Genomic DNA, 20,238 nt, shown 5'->3' with positions numbered 1-20,238 from the left:
AAACTTTGCGCTTCAAAAAGTTCATAAAGAGATTGTAAAACTAATCCATGTGAATTGAGCAGTTCAGTCCAAATTTTCTGAAGAGACTTGTGATTCACATTTAAACACTGATCAGCGACATAAACAGAAGCTCAACCAAACCTGCTTGGACAAACCTCATTGGTTCCTGCAGAAGCTCAAACGTACTGCGTAACACACAAGAATGAACCTCATTGGTTCTCACACGTCAAACGAACATGCTTGAGGTTCCATTTACCACAACTGGGGTGTGAGTTAATGAATGTTTATATGTGAAAAAAAGCCTAAATATCATATAAAGCGATCGAGTCTCCACAGAAAATGCTGACTAAAACCTCTCAATTCATATGGATTCGTTTTGCAATCTCTTTATGAACTTTTTGAAGGGTCAAAGTGGTAGTTGCGTAGCTGTCAATGGAAGGACAGAAAGCCAGAAAGTCAGATTTCATCAAAAAGATCCTCATTTGTGTTCCGAAGATGAATGAAGGTCTTGCGGGTTTGGAACGACATGACATGAGGGAGAGAATTTTCATTTTTGGATGAACTATCCAAGTTCTAAATGGCTATATTTGAAGATCACATAAGTATTTTCACTGCCGTTTTACTGATGAATTATTCAACCAGCTTAAGCAGTATTATTTGTGTCTGTCTCTGACTGGCTACTATTTCTGCTGGTAAAACTTCTCCAGGGTTAAAACCCTAATGCTACTGTAAGGAGCTTATCGCTTGCCTCTCTCAGGCTCAGTCCCTTTCTCCTCCCTCTTAAGACTGCAAGCACACACCTGCCACAAAAATATTTTGAAAGGTAAGTTTAAATAAATAGATTCTGTTTAAAATATAAAGTGAATTTGGAGAATGTTATGAGTGATCTGATGGTGTCTATACAACAAAAGTACAAATTAAGTTTCTGTTCTGTTTCTAGTTATGTATTTATTGACTTATTTATTAGCTGGTATTGCATGGGATCAACATTTTACAGCACTTGGATGGAACACGGAAACCAAGATACTAAACGTTTAATATTTTACGCTCATTTTAACTGCTGATTTTGTCTTATTTCCATTGCACAAACCATGACAGAATTAAACATTTAAAGACCCCATGAAATGGCTTGACAAGCACAGTTTTCTTCTCTGTGTTGATGCATTACCTATTGAAACAGGAAGTTAGGTCAGGTCACATCGAAGAGTGTAGCTGCGTCCCAATGTGCATACTATCCACCCTATCTGCCCTAAATAGTATTGACAATTACTAATGTCACATACTATTTAGGATTGATAGTATGCACATTGGGACGCAGCTTGTATCTTTTTTTTTTTAAATAGTGCTACAGCCATAGATATCCATAATAAAGGCTAGATGTCTCGTCCGGGCTGCTGGCCAATGGAGGTCGACGTCCGCACCTGGCGGCCATCTTGTCACAGGCAGCTCGCTCACTCGTAACATTGTGTTTAATGGTGCATGTACTTTTTAAATAACCATAACTTGCTCAATTTTCTAGCGATTTTCAAATGGTTTGGTTTGTTATAAACGTCAGAGATGTAGTTATGGCACTGCATACTTATGAATAACAAGTGTATAAATAAATAATCATCCAGAGAAGTATAGCCACGTTAATAACGTTTGTAAGAAACCAAACCGTTTGTAAATCCGTCAAGATTTCAACGAGATAAAGAGTATTTGTGTTCGTGCTGATCACTCATCTTACATCAGGTACCACATAGCCCGCCAGAAAGCTTGCCTGTGACAAGATGGCCGACGGTGATGACGATAGAGACTCCGCCATAAGACGTCTAGCCTTTATTATGGATATATATGGTTACAGCTACTTGCTATTGCTAGTCAGAGGCAGGTTCAATGGGGTTTTAAATAGAACCCTAGCGTTATTGACTCAATTTTAAAGAGCACTTTATACCAAAAAGACTCTATATAAGGTGAAATGTCTTAAATGATTGCATTTTGGTGTCCGCGTGGACCGTGCACATAGAACGGCGGGCGCATGCGCAAGGTGATTGTTGATACAGAAGAGTCCACTAGGTGGCTATACGCACAGTTGTGATGTGCAGTAGTCAAAGAACAGTGCGGAAAGAGCAATAAAAACAGTACACAAAGCAGCATATCCTTCTCTATCATTTTTGTTTTGGTTCTTGTTCTAAACTGCGTTTACTGGCGGATCCGCTACTCTTCTTCTTTTATCCTTCTGAGCGAATGTCCTGTAAATGACATGACCCAGTGGTGCCCTCTAATGTCTGGTAGAGTATTAAAAGCAATTGAATTGCATGTCGAGCTTGTTCAACCACTCTGAGTGTACTTTGAAAGCTGTGCGGAAATGACTGTGCGTGAGACAGAATAAAGTATACTCAGAAATGATATAGCATATTTTCTTCTAAGAGTATGGTATTAGACGATGAAACATTAGAGAGCATTTTATTGTGCAATATTTTTAGTACATTTTCCTAGAAGAGAAAAAACTGTATATTTTAAATGTGTATAGTATGGAGCCTCCAAGGGGACATGGTGGTGGAAATATGAGATGGGAGAAAAAATAAACTGCTTTTGCATTTTCACCCAAAACTTTTGTGTCCTTTGTGAGTGAACGCAAAGTTTCTCGGGGGAACGCAAACATTTTGCGATCCAAGGCAAAGTTTCTCGGGGAACGCAAAACATTTGCGAGAATTGACGTGATTGACATGATTTTTCCTCCCATCTCATTTTGTCTCCTTCATCATGTCCCTTTAGGGACTCCGTAATACAGGGGCTAAATGCGGACCGGGTAAAGGGTGCATTTGATTTGTATTTTTCTATAAACCCCTAGATGGCATAAAAACACACTGCGGCACTTTTTCCTAAGCATCCGCGCGCGTGGAATTTTAGCTGATACTTGATGTGATCAAATACAGGCTATAACCAAATATATTTTGAGACAAAGATCTTGTTAATAATTCAAAGTTTTAAAGCTAATTAAATAAACCGTTCTGAAATAGTATCTGATAATTATGGTATTTGGGGTAAAAAGCACCCCTACTGTTGGGGCCAAATAAGGCACAATAATTGACGTGATTTGGCTGACTATTTGTTGACATGACATAGTTAAATTCAACTGGTCAATATTATTTATTAATTTGGGTTTCCATCTTAGAGATAACCACCATATTTATAATGAAACCATCATATTTAAAATATGATATTAATCATCATACAATATAATAAAATCCTATTTATTGTTATAAGGACATTAAATTATGGGATCTCTTTCAAGCAGCGTAAAAAGCTTTCAGAATCTTTTTTTTTTCATTGAAATTTTCAGTATTTTTGAAAAAATAACATATTTTAATGTATTTGTTGAACAAGAGTAAATGAAAATTATTTTATTTATCAAGATTTTCCAAAGTTATTGTTTTGAACAAGTATTAATTTAGATATTACGTAAAACATATTACTTTTGCTAATTGTATTTATTTAGCTAATTTAGTATTTGTATACTGGGGGCCTTTTGTTATATTTTTAATGGGAGTAGTGAAAAGAAGATTTTCCTTTAGCCCCCGATGTAACCTGTATACGTTTATTTTAGCAGCTTTCAGGAGTAGACTAATATATTGACGACCTCAAACATGGACTCAGTGTGGTCTGTCAGTGTATGTCTGGCTTTTGGTTATTGTGAATAAATGTTGTTTTTTTCCCCCTTCCTCATGTGTACAGGTCCAGCCTCAACCAGACGCAAAGATGTGTGACCAGACATTTTTGGCCATTACGTTTGGCCCGTGTGATAACTGCAGTCAGAACAAACCTCTGATGAATATTTATCTGAAGAATGAGCCCATCAACTACTGCTCGCTGTGTGTGGAGCTGGTATGTTATCACACACTTCAGCTGGATCAGTACAACAACACAATGCTTATTTTAAGACTTTAGTCTCTCAGAACATGATTTCTGCATGCTACATCCACACTGTAAACTTATTTATTCTGTTGTATGACTTATAATCAGCCATTATTGTTAAAAAAAAAGACCTAAAAAGATTCAGACTGACATTATGCTTATGAAGTAAAAAAAAAAAAAAAAAAAAAAAAAAAAACTCATGAAATATCACTTTATGCCACACACAGTCCTCAACACTTTATGGAACACAGCAACAATTTTAAGTATACGACCAAACACATCTTGGCATCACAACAGTTACTAAACATGACACCAACAACAATAATATAAATGAAAATGGGAGGGTAATATGGGAATGAGGGTGTTTTCACACTTGAGTCCTCTTTAAAAGAACCAAACTCAGACTCATTTAAGTGGATTAAGAGGTGAAAGTGAAAAAGGACCAATTTCTCTTTACGTTCACACTGTCCCTGGCCCTGAAATAGGACTCAGATCCTTTTTTGGTCCACCTAAAGTATATGTGGTCACAGACTTCTTTATACTGTTGCATTCGTACCATTAGCTGAATGTGAACCGTACTCAGACCACCTCCCGAGAAGGTCTCGGTTCAGTTCGGTTCGCTTTTAAGGGGTCTGAGGTCATTTGAAGTGTTGACATAAGGGCCAAAAATCACGTGAACCGCGCTCAGCCCCCTGAAACGGACCAAGTGTGAAAACACCCTGAAACACAAACCCATTTTTCCCACAGTCAGACCTATTTATATTATTTAGAAAAAAATCAATTAATCCAACACAATGCTTTTTGTATTGACTTAAAAATCATTGATTGTGTGTTAATGAAGTAGCTAAAACTGTATCAAGATGCATTACTTCTGGTGAAATATGTCCATTTTTTTCTTTATCAACAAGTTTATTGAATGTTTATGCTCTTATTAATTTTTACTTTTTATCGGAACGATGGAATATGGACGAACCCAGCCGTTGGGTTTTTAGAGAATTTTATGGTAACCTTGTTTTGGTAACATAAATCTCGAAGCAAAAATGTATTTATTGCTTCAGCATATTTGTTTGATCTAAGATTAATTTTTATAGTGTTGTGATACTTTTGTCTTGTTGATTTAATTGCTCAGAGTATTCGTTTCACAGAGGTGAAGGATAGGCTATGCAAAACACATTCTCATGTCATCACTTACACATAACACGTGTGTAAAGTGCTTTATCTAGAGCTCTCTGAAAACACACAGGCTCTGAGAGAGCAGCACTGTTATTTAGACCACCAATACCAACATGTATTTGTGTTGTATTACAAAAGTAACCAAAAAACAATTCAAATAGGCTACAAATAACAGCACGAACGCACTCAGTCAGAAGTTACATAAAAAGGACAACTGAACTGACGATTTAAATTACTTTGATGGAAGAAAAAGTAGCTACAACGTGATTTAGAAACATACATTTTCAAGACTGAGTGAAACGATATTAATCAGATATAAATGTGATTTTGGGCTTCAGTCAGTGAGCTCCAGAAATAAATGTGATGCTGATGGTGGTGATGTGTCACGTGACGTTTGCGCTAACGTCAGAGCATCATCAGTTGTGCAGACTGTGCAGTATCAGTCTCGGCTCATGATAAAGAGCATATTTTCTGACCCATCCGTCATCCATCTGTGTTTTATTAAAGATGGCCTGTCAGGGACTTACGAAGGGCGAAACCATCCAAACACTGAAAGTGGAGTCTGAGTCTTTGAAAGCCAAACTAGAGGAGGAGAGAGCCAAACTACACGACGTCGAGCGTGAGTAAAACACTGAGTGGTTGTGTGTCAAAACCTAGCGAGCTGCCTAGCTAGACTGCATTCATGGATATCACAGGTAATGCGCGATATGCCAAAACATGCCGTATCTGTAGGCAGCTTGATATGAAATAGGCTACAGCGATATTTACCAAATTATACGACCTAAATGTAAGAGATTAATACATGTATTCGATGTCTGTAATAGCGATCAAAATATGTTCACGTAACATGCATGAAATCAGCTGGACGCTTTTAATATTATGAGGCCCAGGATAAATCAAGATTTAGATTTAAATTTAACCAGATTTTAACTACGACTTAGGCCTGTATATAAATAGGCTATAAATAATACGTAAAAATTGTAGTATTGTTTAAAAAAATATTGGAACTGCTGTCCAGTCATTTATAGAAGTTTGTGACAACATTTACAGCAAAATCGTGAAATTCTTAATTCGGAATTAAGATTAAGAACTAACCAGTGAATGAAAATGATACAAATGCAAAGCACATGGTGTTAGTTAGGCTACTGATACTTTATTAAATAAATGATTAGGCTATATTAAAGGGATCATGGACTGCATTCTGCATTTTTTTTATTATTATTTTATAATGTTTTCTGATGTACACTTATGATTTGGAAATTAAAGTAAATTTTCGACCTTGATTTTAGCCCTCTGATTTAAACGCTTTGTTGGAAGGGGGTAACTGCTGTGATCCTCTACATTTTGAACTTTTACTCTGTCCCTACTTGAAATTCACTTCCTGGATTCAGTCCCCCCTGATGCCCCCCTGATTCCCCCCCTTGAGCATTGTTGGCATCATGCTCCGCCAGTTGAACTGAAGGGACACTCAATATTAAATGATCCCCATGTTTGCCCAAGCATTTTATTTCAAGCACAAATGATTATGGGTATTTCACTATTGTAGGATCCAACATCGCAAGGAAGTTTGGTTATATGTATTTGTGATTTGTTACAAGAAAAAATGGCCTGCACTGATTTCCTGCAAGATTCTGAATGCAATATTTTCTATTATAAAATGTGTCAGTAAAGATGTGTCACACTGTAACAAATTGTACACTAGCATGGCCTGTATTTGTAAAATCACAGTATGATGTTATGTTCTGGGGGCTAATTTATGCAGTTTCTTTCACAGCAGTTTAAAAGAAGGAACTAAGATGCAAATATACAGCACCGATTACCAACAAGTAGTAAACATGTAATTTAATCATGCTGCAATGTATGCTGTAATAGTAAAATACCACAGTTGCAATGGAGGATTATATTGTATTCTTATAATAATTACTGTTGTAAGTGTAATTGTATTGTTAAATAAATAAACTGGTAATTTAGTACAGTCATATATCTGTCCAAATATACACTCACCGGCCACTTTATTAGGTACCCCATGCTAGTAACGGGTTGGACCCCCTTTTGCCTTCAGAACTGCCTCAATTCTTCGTGGCATAGATTCAACAAGGTGCTGGAAGCATTCCTCAGGGAGTTTGGTCCATATTGACATGATGGCATCACACAGTTGCCGCAGATTTGTCGGCTGCACATCCATGATGCGAATCTCCCGTTCCACCACATCCCAAAGATGCTCTATTGGGTTGAGATCTGGTGACTGTGGAGGCCATTTTAGTACAGTGAACTCATTGTCATGTTCAAGAAACCAATTTGAAATGATTAGAGCTTTGTGACATGGTGGAAGTAGCCATCAGAGGATGGGTACATGGTGGCCATAAAGGGATGGACATGGTCAGAAACAATGCTCAGGTAGGCCGTGGCATTTAAACGATGCCCAATTGGCACTAAGGGGCCTAAAGTGTGCCAGGAAAACATCCCCCACACCATTACACCACCACCACCAGCCTGCACAGTGGTAACAAGGCATGATGGTTCCATGTTCTCATTCTGTTTACGCCAAATTCTGACTCTAACATCTGAATGTCTCAACAGAAATCGAGACTCATCAGACCAGGCAACATTTTTCCAGTCTTCAACTGTTCAATTTTGGTGAGCTCTTGCAAATTGTAGCCTCTTTTTCCTATTTGTAGTGGAGATGACTGGTACCCGGTGGGGTCTTCTGCTGTTGTAGCCCATCCGCCTCAAGGTTGTGCGTGTTGTGGCTTCACAAATGCTTTGCTGCATACCTCGGTTGTAACGAGTGGTTATTTCAGTCACTGTTGCCCTTCTATCAGCTCGAACCAGTCTGGCCATTCTCCTCTGACCTCTGGCATCAACAAGGCATTTCCGCCCACAGAACTGCCGCTCACTGGATGTTTTTTCTTTTTCGGACCATTCTCTGTAAACCCTAGAGATGGTTGTGCGTGAAAATCCCAGTAGATTAGCAGTTTCTGAAATACTCAGACCAGCCCTTCTGGCACCAACAATCATGCCACGTTCAAAGTCACTCAAATCAACTTTCTTCCCCATACTGATGCTCGGTTTGAACTGCAGGAGATTGTCTTGACCATGTCTACATGCCTAAATGCACTGAGTTGCCGCCATGTGATTGGCTGCTTAGAAATTAAGTGTTAACGAGCAGTTGGACAGGTGTACCTAATAAAGTGGCCGGTGAGTGTAATAGAGCTGATCATCATTCATGTTACGTCTTCCTGATGCTGAGATGTGTTTTCAGTTCTGGTTCAGTTTCAAGTTCTTCAGGTGGTCGTGTGGTTCATGCAGATTTGTCTTTCTGAACGCAGTGCATCAGGTGGCGGAGAAGATGGAAGCTCTGGGTCAGTTTGTCATGAAAACCCGGAGAACTTTAAAAGGACATGGAAATAAAGTGCTGTGCATGGACTGGTGCCGGGACAAGAGAAGAATCGTCAGCTCCTCTCAGGTAACAGGACGTATCATCACTGTTTCTATCCACTGCTGTCATAGATAGACACTAATTGGTTGCTTTAACATTTTGTTAGGATTTTTTTTTTTTTTTTGTGAATGTCATCTGTTGTCCTAAAGAGTTAGAAGCTGAAATAGATCAGTTATACACAATCTTCATTATATTAATAATGTATAAGTCTTTACTGAAATGTTGAATCTCTCCTATAGGATGGGAAAGTCATTGTCTGGGATGCATATACAACCAATAAGGTAAATCTTTATATCCGTGTCAAACGTTTTTCTAGACGGATGTTTTGCAGTGCTACAGTGATTTAAAATAATAATCTGCATGATTTACAGTTGTAATGCACTAATGGAAACCCAGAGTATTAGTGACAAACTAATCCGGCAGCCACAAAAACACACACATTAACACATCAGCCATGCAGAATGTTTGTTTCTGTGTACAAGACAATTTAAATAATCAGACGTGTGTGTTTTAATAACCTGCATTCTCATAGCATGTTTGTGTGTATGAGTGTGGGGAATACGCTGCCGGTCCTACACTTCTGGGGGCCCTTAGCAAAACTTTGTGATGGGGCATCCGTTGAAATAATGTATGTCTATGCTATATTTCAGCATAGACATACATTGTTAGACAGGTACTGAACATAATCTAGCTAACACATAAATTATTTACAGTTGCATGTTATAAAATGTCGCAGGAATTTGGCAATAACAACATGAAAGCATGGATCCATCCTGCCTTGTATCACTGGTTCAGGCTGCTGCTGGTGGTGTAATGATCTTGGGGATATTTTCTTGGCATACTTTGGGTTGAGTTTTGTTTAAACGCCAGTCTACCTGAATATTGTTGCTGACCATGTCCATCTCTTTATGAACACAGTGGATTTCTGATGGCTAGCAGGATAACACGCCATGTCACAAAGCTCAGATCATCTCAAACTGGTTTCTTGAACATGACAATATATTCAAGTGGCAGATTAATGCATCCTCACTTTTTTGTCTTGGTCAGATTTGTACAGATTTCTTTGTGATGTGTTGTGTACTTTGCAGGAGCATGCGGTCACTATGCCCTGCACCTGGGTCATGGCTTGTGCTTATGCCCCCTCTGGCTGTGCTGTGGCTTGTGGGTAAGTCATGAGAGTTTCATGAGTGTAATAATTATTGCTCAACTCTGATCTTAACTGAGAATTTATTGTATTAGTATATACTGTATTATATGAGATTCCTAAACAGAGCCCTGTCTTCAGGTAATAATTAAAAGCAACTAAAGTGCAGCTCTGAGATTGTAATGAAATTCATATATCTAGTCAAAATATAACCTATCATTTGCTGTGCATTTGTGCAAAGTGGTCGAATCTCTCTTTGTCTTTCATTCAGTGGTTTGGATAATAAATGCTCCGTCTATCCACTCTCTTTGGATAAAAATGAGAACTTGTCATCTAAGAAGAAATCTGTGGCCATGCACACCAATTATCTGTCTTCCTGCAGCTTCACCAACTCTGATATGCAGGTGAGTGTGTGTGTGTGTGTGTGTGCAGGATTGCTTGAGAAGGCTTAAATTTAGAAAAACCCTCGCAAATATAGGAAAACATGTCGAACACCAACCTGTGAGGAAATCTAAAGTGTACCTCACTATTTTTAAAACTAGTTTAGCAAATATCATGATTACTATTACAACTATACAGTGTGTGTGAACGTTAAAGCTGCAGTCGGCAAGTCTGGCAGATTGAGTGGACTTAGGCAAAATTTTGAATGTTTACAACTCTTATGGCCCTCCCCCACTATCAACGGATACCCTCCCACCGAGTTCATGCTCATCAGTGCGTGTGCACCAGATTTTCAGTGAACGCGCCCGTCTCATCAGCATCCATCAACACCATGGAGTATTTGGAGGTATGCTGCCCTGGCTAATCTACCGATAGATTGCAATTGCTAACGTCATTTATACTCTAAATGAGCTTACTTGATTTGTTAATGTTCCACCATCACTCTTCGTTACTGCGTGAACTTCAGGCCTGTGCATGTGATTGTAACGTGCACGAGGGGTGGCGTGTGCCCGATCTGTGATTGACAGTCAGATCTCACACCCCCCCTGCGCTGATTGGACCCGATGATCCGGGAGCTGTGGATTTTTGCAAAACAAATAACACGCTCCAGGTGGAGTTAGAAGCTCGGGTTTTTTTCTAAAACCACTTTATTTATGTTGTTCTGTCAGATTATAGTGTCGATTTCACTGAATATGATCAAAAAAATGTTGCCGACGGCAGCTTTAACCAAAATAAAATAATCAAAATTTAAACTTATTTTATTTCAGCTACTTGCCAAGGCAACATTCTTCTCTCCAGAAAATATAAAAATATATCAGAGTGTGTAGTATATATCAGTACAGTACATAATATCAGTATATCATGTACAGTATATATGTTCTAGACTGCTCAATAATGGTATTTGGACCTAAACCTGGTCAGAACTTACCGTCATCTATGCAGGAAATATACAATATAAATAATTTATATTTATAGTGAGTGCTGTGTTCATTACTAATGCATTCATTTTAGTGCTAAACAGACTGTTTCTGCTTTGGCATCAGTGTGATGTTGCATTGACATTATTTTATCAGCTCAGCTGAGTGTAGACACTGCAGTGCACTGTGTGTGGAGATGGTCAAATTGTATTAATGCATAGTTTATTAATTCAGTGTGTCTGTGGCAGTGATGAATCTGTAATGATTCGGCTGATATTTATAGAACACACACACATTACTCATAGCAAATATCACAGCAGTCCCCCTGAAGTTCCCCTGACGGGATTTATGCTTTTAAAAATAACCTTGTTATTTTATTGAATGCAAATTTGTGTGCCTTTTCAGCATGAATCCTGTGTATTGGTCTGTTCTGTGAGTGTAACAGTCATTTGAAATAATAATAATAAAAAAAAAAGATCTCCAGTTTTCTGACTGGGTTTGTGTTTATCATGAGTGTGTTTGGAGAAAAGGGTCGGGGTTTTCTCTCTCTGCTCCATCGCATCACAGATTGTTCCTCTTTCTTGATTATGTTCCTGTCAGTGACAATAAAGATTGAAAAAGATGAAGTGAAAGATTTTGTTACGTCAAGGCAGGGGATTCAATACATCTATTAATAAAGCATGGAAAGGGAAAATTCTGTGGTACAGATTTAACGTTTGATCTGTACGCCAGCATCGGGGAATAACATTATAATCTCGTTCACGGTAGAGAGGGCTGCTTACATGTACAAAAGTAACCATGAAGACTTGTTTGATATAATGTAAACACAGCTTTTGTGTCTTTACCAGCTTTTCCATATATAGCTACTGGCCCTGATAATTCACAAATGACTTATCGCTTGCTCCATTTCTGTTCTGTTCAGCCGACTAACAGCAGATAGAGATTATGAATCGGCAATCTATTGATATTCCTGCAGTTCCCGGATCATGTGAAATGTTGAATGTTCTGTCGAATTTGAACCAGTGAATTTGTAAAGTGAAAAAAATGGCCCGGAAATTGACTGTCGAATATTATAGGTTGTGTTTTTAAACAGAACGAACATTTTGGAAGTGAAATCTGAAAGGTGAATATGGATTATTGAATTTTCAGTGTGTGAAATGTTTTGAATTGTAAAAGTATTCACAGCTTAAATATTCAACCATGTTGAATTTCAGCCCATAAAAATGCAAGACCCCAAAATACAATGCATTAAAATGCAAGCACGTTTAATGCAATGCATATTTTTTTCAATTAGTGATATTCAACAAGCTTTTTTGTTAAAAAAAAAAAGATAGTTTTTACTTCCATAGTATTGCTGGATGTGTTTGTGGTAATGCGCTAATGATCAATACCTCCACTAGAGGGTGATACAGGGGTTATGTTTCTCTCTGTGAATTTGATCAGTCTTCCAGGATAATGTAAAATGTCAGGATGAATTTAAAGTGATCTGTACTTGGTTACTCTCTTAAAAACAAAGGTTCTTTAATGGCATCCTATTGGAACCTTTCTATTGCACAAACGTTTCTTTCTTGTGGGAAAAGGTTTTAAAAATGGTAAAAAGGATTCACATTTCATAGTTCTTTGGAGAACCAAAAATAGTTCATTTATGGCATTGCTGCAAAACCCCCCTTTTGGAAACTTTATGTGTGTGTTTCAGATTCTGACATCAAGTGGTGATGGTACATGTGCATTATGGGATGTTGAGAGTGGGCAGCTGCTGCAGAGTTTCCATGGTCACTCAGCTGATGTTCTCACATTGGACCTCGCCCCCTCTGAGACGGGAAACACCTTTGTATCAGGGGTCAGATCCTCAAAACATCATCTCCGCAATCATATACTCACACATTCCAACCTCACTCTCGTGTTCACTATAGCCCCTTTCACACAGCGCTTTGAACCCGGCAAATTGCCGGCAAATTGCCAGAGTGCCTTCTGTGTGAACGCAAACACGACCCGGGACTGATGCCGGGATCGATGCCGGGTTGGGGACCTAGTAACATTGCCGTGTTCAGACCCGGAACGCGCGCTGTGTGAGCAAAAGCCGTAACCAATGCCGTGTCGTAATGATGACGCTGAAGTGAAGTGAAAGCAGGCTAGTGAAACGGTACGTAATGTGCTAGTTTATGATCGAATCAGAGAAAAAAAATGCACAAGCGTGGTTTCTCCAGAGAGAAATCGCAGCTCATAAGCAAACTATACACGTTGCTGAGACATTACATGTCACATCGATGTCACGTGTCTTTCCGGAACATACACGGGTTGTGTGTGAACGCGCTCTCTGATTCCGGCAAATCACTGGCAGTGTGAATGAAGCAAAATCAAACGAACCCGGGTCAAATCCCGGGTCGCTTTATCCGTGTATTTTCCGGAATCTCTGTGTGAAAGGGGCTAACACATGTGAGATTACTATCAGTACAGCTGAATCAGCGAAATACTCATTTCATTTTATAAAGGTGAAAGAAAGCACTGGATAAAAAAAAAAGATTTCCTAAAGTCATTACTCACGTTGATTGATTTGACCTGTTAGGATGTTGATCAATCACAATGTCAGTTTGGGTTATGTGCAGCTATTTTTAGGACCCTCCTGAGATTCACCCTGTTGTGTGCGAGTGTTGTTCTCACAGGTCTCTAAAGTGCTGTGTGTGTGTGTGTTTCAGGGCTGTGATAAGAAGGCGAATGTGTGGGACATGCGCTCGGGACAGAATGTTCAGTCCTTTGAGACCCATGAGTCTGACATCAACAGTGTGAAGTGAGTGAGCCACAGCCTGGCATTTGCTGATAATGAAGCTACGTTCACACCACAGTTGAATGTTGCCCAAATCCAATTATTTTCCCTCACTGCATGACATTGTGAACATCAAAAATGTAAAAAATGTCACAATCTGACTTCAGTGTTAACAGTCAGGTTGGAGTCCACATGATTTTTGTCAATCTAATGACATTCATTATAAGTGCTCACTTAGCATGATGAAGCTTAAAGGGATAGTTCACTTTGAAATTGATTTTTGGTATGTTTTAGCTTACCTCAAGGGCATCCAAGATGTAGGTGTCTTTGTTTCCGCAGTAGTTTCAATTTTGATATTTTAGGTCAAACCGTTCTTGTCTGTCAGTCATATAATGCAGGTCTATGGTCACCACCTCAAAGGGCATGCACAGAGAAGTCCAAATTAAACATGATTTAATGACTCATAAATGTAAGTACACATTGATGGCCTAAGACACAAAACGAGCGGTTTGTGTGAAAAAACGAACAGTATTTATATCGTTTTTACCTCTTGTAACGCACAGACCGAAGCGCCCGCGCCCTCAGATCACTTGGACGTGGCTGTGGTTACAAGAGGTAAAAACGATATAAATACTGTTCGTTTTCTCACACAAACCGCTCGTTTCGTGTCTTAGGCCATCAATGTGTACTTACATTTATGAGTCATTAAATCATGTTTAATTTGGACTTCTCTGTGTATGCTCTTTGAGGTGGTGACCATATACCTGCATTATATGACTGACAGACAAGAACGGTTTGACCTAAAAATATCAAAATTGAAACTACTGCGGAAACAAAGACACCTACATCTTGGATGCCCTTGAGGTAAGCTAAAACATATAAAAAATTTATTTCAAAGTGAACTATCCCTTTAAGGACAACAAAAGCTGCCATTGGCGCAATGTTGAGTTATTATATAGTTAGGGACATTCATATACTGTATACTGTGTACACTACTGGACCGGTCAAAAGTTTTTTAAGAAGTCTCTTATGCTCAGCAAGGTTGCAAAAGCTGAATTTTCAGCATCATCACTCCAGTCTTCAGTGTCACATGATCCTTCAGAAATCATTCTAATATGCTGACTTGTTGCTCAGAAAATATTTCTTATTATCAATGTTGAAAATAGTTGTGCTGCTTAATATTTTTGCGGAAAAAATGTGATACACACTACCATTAAAAGGCTTGCTTGTTTGATCATTTTTTTAAATCTTACTTATATTTAGCAAAAAAAGAAAAGAAAAAGTTGACCAAAATTGACAGTAAAGACATTTATAGTGCTACAAAAGATTTCTATTTCAAATAAATGCTGAACTTTATATTCATCAAAGAATCCTGAATTTTTTTTATCACCGTTTCCAAAACAAATATTAAGCTGCAAAAACTCGTTTTCAAAATTGATAATAATAAGAGCCATCAATAATTGAGCACCAATAATAATTGTGTGTGTGTGTGTGTGTGTGTGTGTGTGTGTGTGTGTGTGTGTGTGTGTGTGTGACTATGTGGACATCCAAACAATAAATGTTCAACATTTGAGTGTTGTTCAACATTTTATTTTAAAACCGATGGCACCAGTTGGTCCTCCTTCTGCTGCTATAACAGCTTCCACTCATCTGGGAAGGATTTCCACTAGATGTTGCATCATGCCTGTAAGGGATTTGCTCATACTCAAGAGTATTAGTGAGGTCAGGCGCTGATGTTGGAGGATGAGGCTCAGTTGCCATTTTAATTCATACGGTGTTCAGGTCTGGGTTATGTGCAGGCCAGTTCTTCCACATCAGATTCAGTAAAGCATTTCTGGTAACACCTTACAATAGTTTTATTTGTCAATAACAGTGAATTTAAAAGTCTACACACCCCTGTTAAAACAGCTGTTTTTTGTAATGTAAAAAATGAAACGAATGTCATTTGAAAAGAAAAGATAAGTCATATTAGAACTTTTGCACGTTTAATGTAAAAATGACAACCAATTCAATGCCACTGAAAAGCAAAGTGACACATTTCACCTCCCATGCCGGAAACACAGGTTCAAATCCCGCTCGGAGCAGTGCTTTTGTAATTGGGTATGTGGCTGTGTTCAGACAGAAATAATCAGCAAGTTCATGTGAAATAGTACACACCTGTACTAATCAGGCGATTTATTTACATCACAAAAAAACAGCTGTTTTAACAAGGGTGTGTAGACTTTTTAAATCCACTACATTAGCATAAACTGACCATGAATAATACTTCTAAAGCATTTATTAATCTTTGTGGATGTTAATTTCAACATTTACATTATTAAAAGCAAAAGTTGTATCTGTTATTATTTAATGGGCTTGAGCTAACATGAACTAAAAATGAACAGTTGAATTTTTATGTACTAACGTTACTAATAAATAAATGGGACCTTATTGTAAAGTATTACCGAATTTTTAAATATAGCTCCCTTGTTGAGGACATGAGCTGACCAATGTCATACTGGAACACAATATGTTCCAATTGTAATTAAAATGCTTGTATTGGGAGAGGATGTGCCTATATGCCTGATTTTATGTACCTTTTAGAAATGTCCGAAGCTGAAATAGCCAAACCTGTTTATTGGAAAGGAATGTCCACATCATTTTTATGATAAAATGGTAAAATGTCATGTGACCACACAAACAAATCAGATCTGAACAAAGAGTTGGAACTGGAATTTGCGCTGTCAGTTATGTCTATATGTTGGAAGTGTCTATGGGAATTTTAACCTTATATTTGAATGCAGGTATTACCCCAGCGGAGATGCTTTTGCATCTGGATCTGATGATGCTACGGTAAGTTTTTCCACATTACAACACACCAGTTACCCCATATTATTTCAAAACAGTCAATAGGCTTCTCGAAGATTACAAAGGATTGCCAATAGAGTCCCAATCAATAATGTAAAACCTGTTGCCCTGATTAATACTCCCCTTCAAAAACACTTACACCCTCTTGAGTTAATGATGTTTTGATCACTTGATGATCTTTTAATAATGTTGAGTTGATGAAATTAGGTTTAGTTAGCTCAGTTGGCTGATTATTTGTGAGAGTATATTAGAATTTAAGTGTATGTGTGTATTTAGTTTATCTAATGTTGTTAATGTTTACTCCTGGTCAAGGTCCATGCAACGTGTCTTTGTCTTCAAATCAACCAATGATCAATGAAATGTGATATGACGATACTGAGGTCCATCACACTGTGACCTTTCTTGTTGTTCCAGTGTCGTCTGTTTGACCTGCGAGCTGACCGTGAGGTGGCCATTTATTCCAAAGAAAGTATCATTTTTGGAGCCTCTAGTGTGGACTTTTCCCTCAGTGGTAAGAAAGCAGGCTTTGACCCTTCAAGCAGAGTGATGAAAATATATATAAGTAAATGTATTCATTTGTCAAATATTAGCATGTCTTTCCAATTTTCTTTTTTCTCTCCATTGAAAATAAAAGGAGACATTCAGCAGAATGTCCCATGTGTTATTTTCCATTCAATGAAAGTAAATGTGTACTTCACCATAAAAAGAAACCACAGAAGAAGTATCATAAATGTGCTCTTTGATTTATTCCAAAGCCTTCAAAGCCATATCTTTCCCTTGTGTCGTGACAGACCAAAACTGAATAACTATTCACTGAAAATCTTTACATCTCAATCTTTACAACTCTCAAATCTCATTTGTGCGTGTGTACTTTTAAATATGATGCGTTAAAGGGACAGTTCACACAAAAATGAACGTTTTGTCATCATTTACTCACCATTACATCAGTCCAAACCTGTATGCCTTTCTTTCTCTTGTGGAACACAAAAGAAGATGAAAAATAATGTTTTTTCCCTCCATACGAGTATATACTATGGAATACCATATTGTTTTGGACCCCATTGACTTCCATTGTATAGGCAAAAACAGTTCCTCAAAATATCTGTTCCACAGAAGAAAGAAGATCATAAAGGAAGTAATACGTTATGAACTATCCCTTTAAAATGTCACGTCAGGTTTGATATCAGACATTTTTGGTTTTTGAGTGTTTCAACATTGATGCCAAACATGATGTGCAACATAATTGGATTTATGAGAATGAGATTTGAAAGCTATAATATGTCACCAGAAGACTTGTATGGGGCCTATACTTAACTGATACATTTATGGTACTTTTTGTGCTTTTTTTCAAGCTAGAAATGCCATTTATTTTCAGAGAGCTACAATTCTCCTTTTAGGTTTCATGAAAGAAAGTCATGCTGGTTTGATACAGCATGAGGGTGAGTAATGATGACAGATGTTTCGTTCCTTATTTTGGTGCACAGGCCACATGGTTAATACTGACAGATATCTGCTGTAATTAAACCCATCAGATGACAGAACAGGCAAATGTCACAGCTGTGACGCCCACGCTTACCATGATAGCATGTGTATCACTAGTGGTGAGTATAGACCAGTGGCAGTTATATTGCTAAAGATTAGTATTATTGATAATGTGCCTATAAGTTTTACTAGATAGTGTTCAGTGCTGCTGACACTGCTTAATGTTCATAAATGAAGACTTGAATTATGACAATTGTGTCATCATTTACTCACTTTCCTGTTGTTCCAAACCTGTATTTCTTTCTTCTGTGGAAGCCAAAAGGAGAAGTTTAGCCAAATCTCTCTCTTTTTTCCATCTAATGAAAGGGGATGGACAGTGACAACCACAATTAGACACATTTCACTTATTTACTGATAAAAATCCCCCTGCGTTGTAGCTTTCAAATAACAAGTAAGAGTGATTAAAAGAAGATTAAAACTATCTGTGATCTCAGACAAGTTAAACATCCATTTATACTGTACAACATTATACTAAATACACAAATAAATACATGAAAGACCGCTGAAATTGAATTCTTTTCATTCATTTTGATCAACACTGTTGTTGTTTTTCCTGTTTATTACTGTGAAGCTGCTATGAATCAATCTGTATTGTATAAAGCACTATATAAACAAATGTGACTAGACTTGACTTCATAATACTATACCAAACAATAATCTTATCCATCTTTCACTCTTTTCCACAGGCCGATTGCTGTTTGCAGGACACAATGACTATACCATTAACGTTTGGGATGTCCTGAAAGGTACCAGAGTGGCAATTCTCTTTGGCCATGAAAACCGGGTCAGCACTGTCAGAGTGTCCCCTGATGGTACCGCGTTCTGCTCAGGATCATGGGATAACACTTTACGGGTGAGTGTCCGCTTCAGGACATATGTGACTTTTTTTGGTTTTGCCCTTTACTGGCATCAGGGACTGCCTTTAGATTATAGTAAAGGGACTGGAAGTGGTTCTAGGTGTTTCACATCATTCTGTTGGGTCCGTCCCCTGAGAGGAACAGGGGAATTACGCAACATAGGTCATAGGTTTCTTGTGGTCTGTACTCTTTCTATCCTTAATAAGAAGTAGAGATACGAAACTTCTTCGTTCCTTTGAATTCGCATATGTTGTGAGGATCATCTTGGTTTGTATTTTGAATAAATAAAGAACTCTTTTATCTCTTAATTCCATCTCATTTCTTTGTTGCAGATCTGGGCTTGAGGAGTTGTCCTGTATGTCCTGTACCAGTATGAGAAGAGATATTTGTACTTTTGCTTCTCAATATCACAGCACACAGTGGGACTGTAGGGATTCTTATCTAGATGTCCTGACTTTTATATTATCTTAGCACAATTAAATGTCTCTCTTTCTTGGCTTCTCACCAAAATATATACAACAATAATATATAAAATACACAATTTGAAAAAGATTGCTGTTCAAGTATTAGTTTGTAAAATATTTTTTTAATATTAAAAACCTAAGTGTTTTAATATAATTATCCATACTTTTGTAGGTATATATTTTATGGTAATGATTTGAACAGAGTTGATTTCAGTGCTTGTGCATCTGGCTTATCAAACAGGTATATATCTAGAAATCTGAAATTTATTTATATATATATATATATTATCATGAATGAGTTTTGCTTGCACTAGAATGTCAAAAATGTAGACAAGTGTTTAATGTAGCCTAAGTGTTTTTCCATCTCTCAAGTGTAATATAGTTGATCAAATCAGCAATTGATCACAATTAGCTGATTTCTTTGTCTGTCCACATCAGTATTGTACATTAATATACACTCTGTTTACTGTTTGTTGTCTCTTTATTTAGGATAATTAAAGGTAATAAGGTAATTTCCTGTTTTTGTGTTTATACTGTGGTAGAGGTGGTTAAAATGTCAAAAAGTGTGAACAACCGTTTTTAATATATATAAAAAAACATGTATACATCAAAACAACTAGAAAATCTTCAACATAACTGCATATTCTATATGTATTTTTTAAATAAAGAAATAAATACATAAAAAAACTAGAAAATCTTCAACAGAGCTACATATTATAAGTAAATCTGATTATTACATTTATTTATAAATCT

General features: G+C 37.5%; 1 protein-coding gene across 1 annotated transcript; it reads left to right on the top strand.

Moving 5' to 3' along the window:
• Window positions 1–720: 720 nt before the first annotated feature.
• Window positions 721–19,838, top strand: gnb5b (guanine nucleotide binding protein (G protein), beta 5b). Its single transcript, XM_056256714.1, has 13 exons — window positions 721–823; window positions 3,718–3,867; window positions 5,578–5,689; window positions 8,400–8,536; window positions 8,749–8,790; window positions 9,598–9,674; window positions 9,925–10,057; window positions 12,708–12,851; window positions 13,708–13,799; window positions 16,559–16,607; window positions 17,037–17,133; window positions 18,851–19,017; window positions 19,354–19,838. Exons 2-13 carry the CDS (start codon window positions 3,742–3,744, stop codon window positions 19,363–19,365), a joined length of 1,188 nt encoding a protein of 395 aa, XP_056112689.1. The 5' UTR covers window positions 721–823; window positions 3,718–3,741; the 3' UTR covers window positions 19,366–19,838.
• The last annotated feature ends 400 nt before the right edge of the window (window positions 19,839–20,238 follow it).

The sequence above is a fragment of the Rhinichthys klamathensis genome, unplaced genomic scaffold (genome assembly GCF_029890125.1).
Source record: "Rhinichthys klamathensis goyatoka isolate OS25496 unplaced genomic scaffold, OSU_Roscu_1.1 h1tg000131l_1, whole genome shotgun sequence".
NCBI lineage: Eukaryota > Metazoa > Chordata > Actinopteri > Cypriniformes > Leuciscidae > Rhinichthys > Rhinichthys klamathensis.
This window is presented reverse-complemented; position numbering and strand designations above follow the sequence as displayed.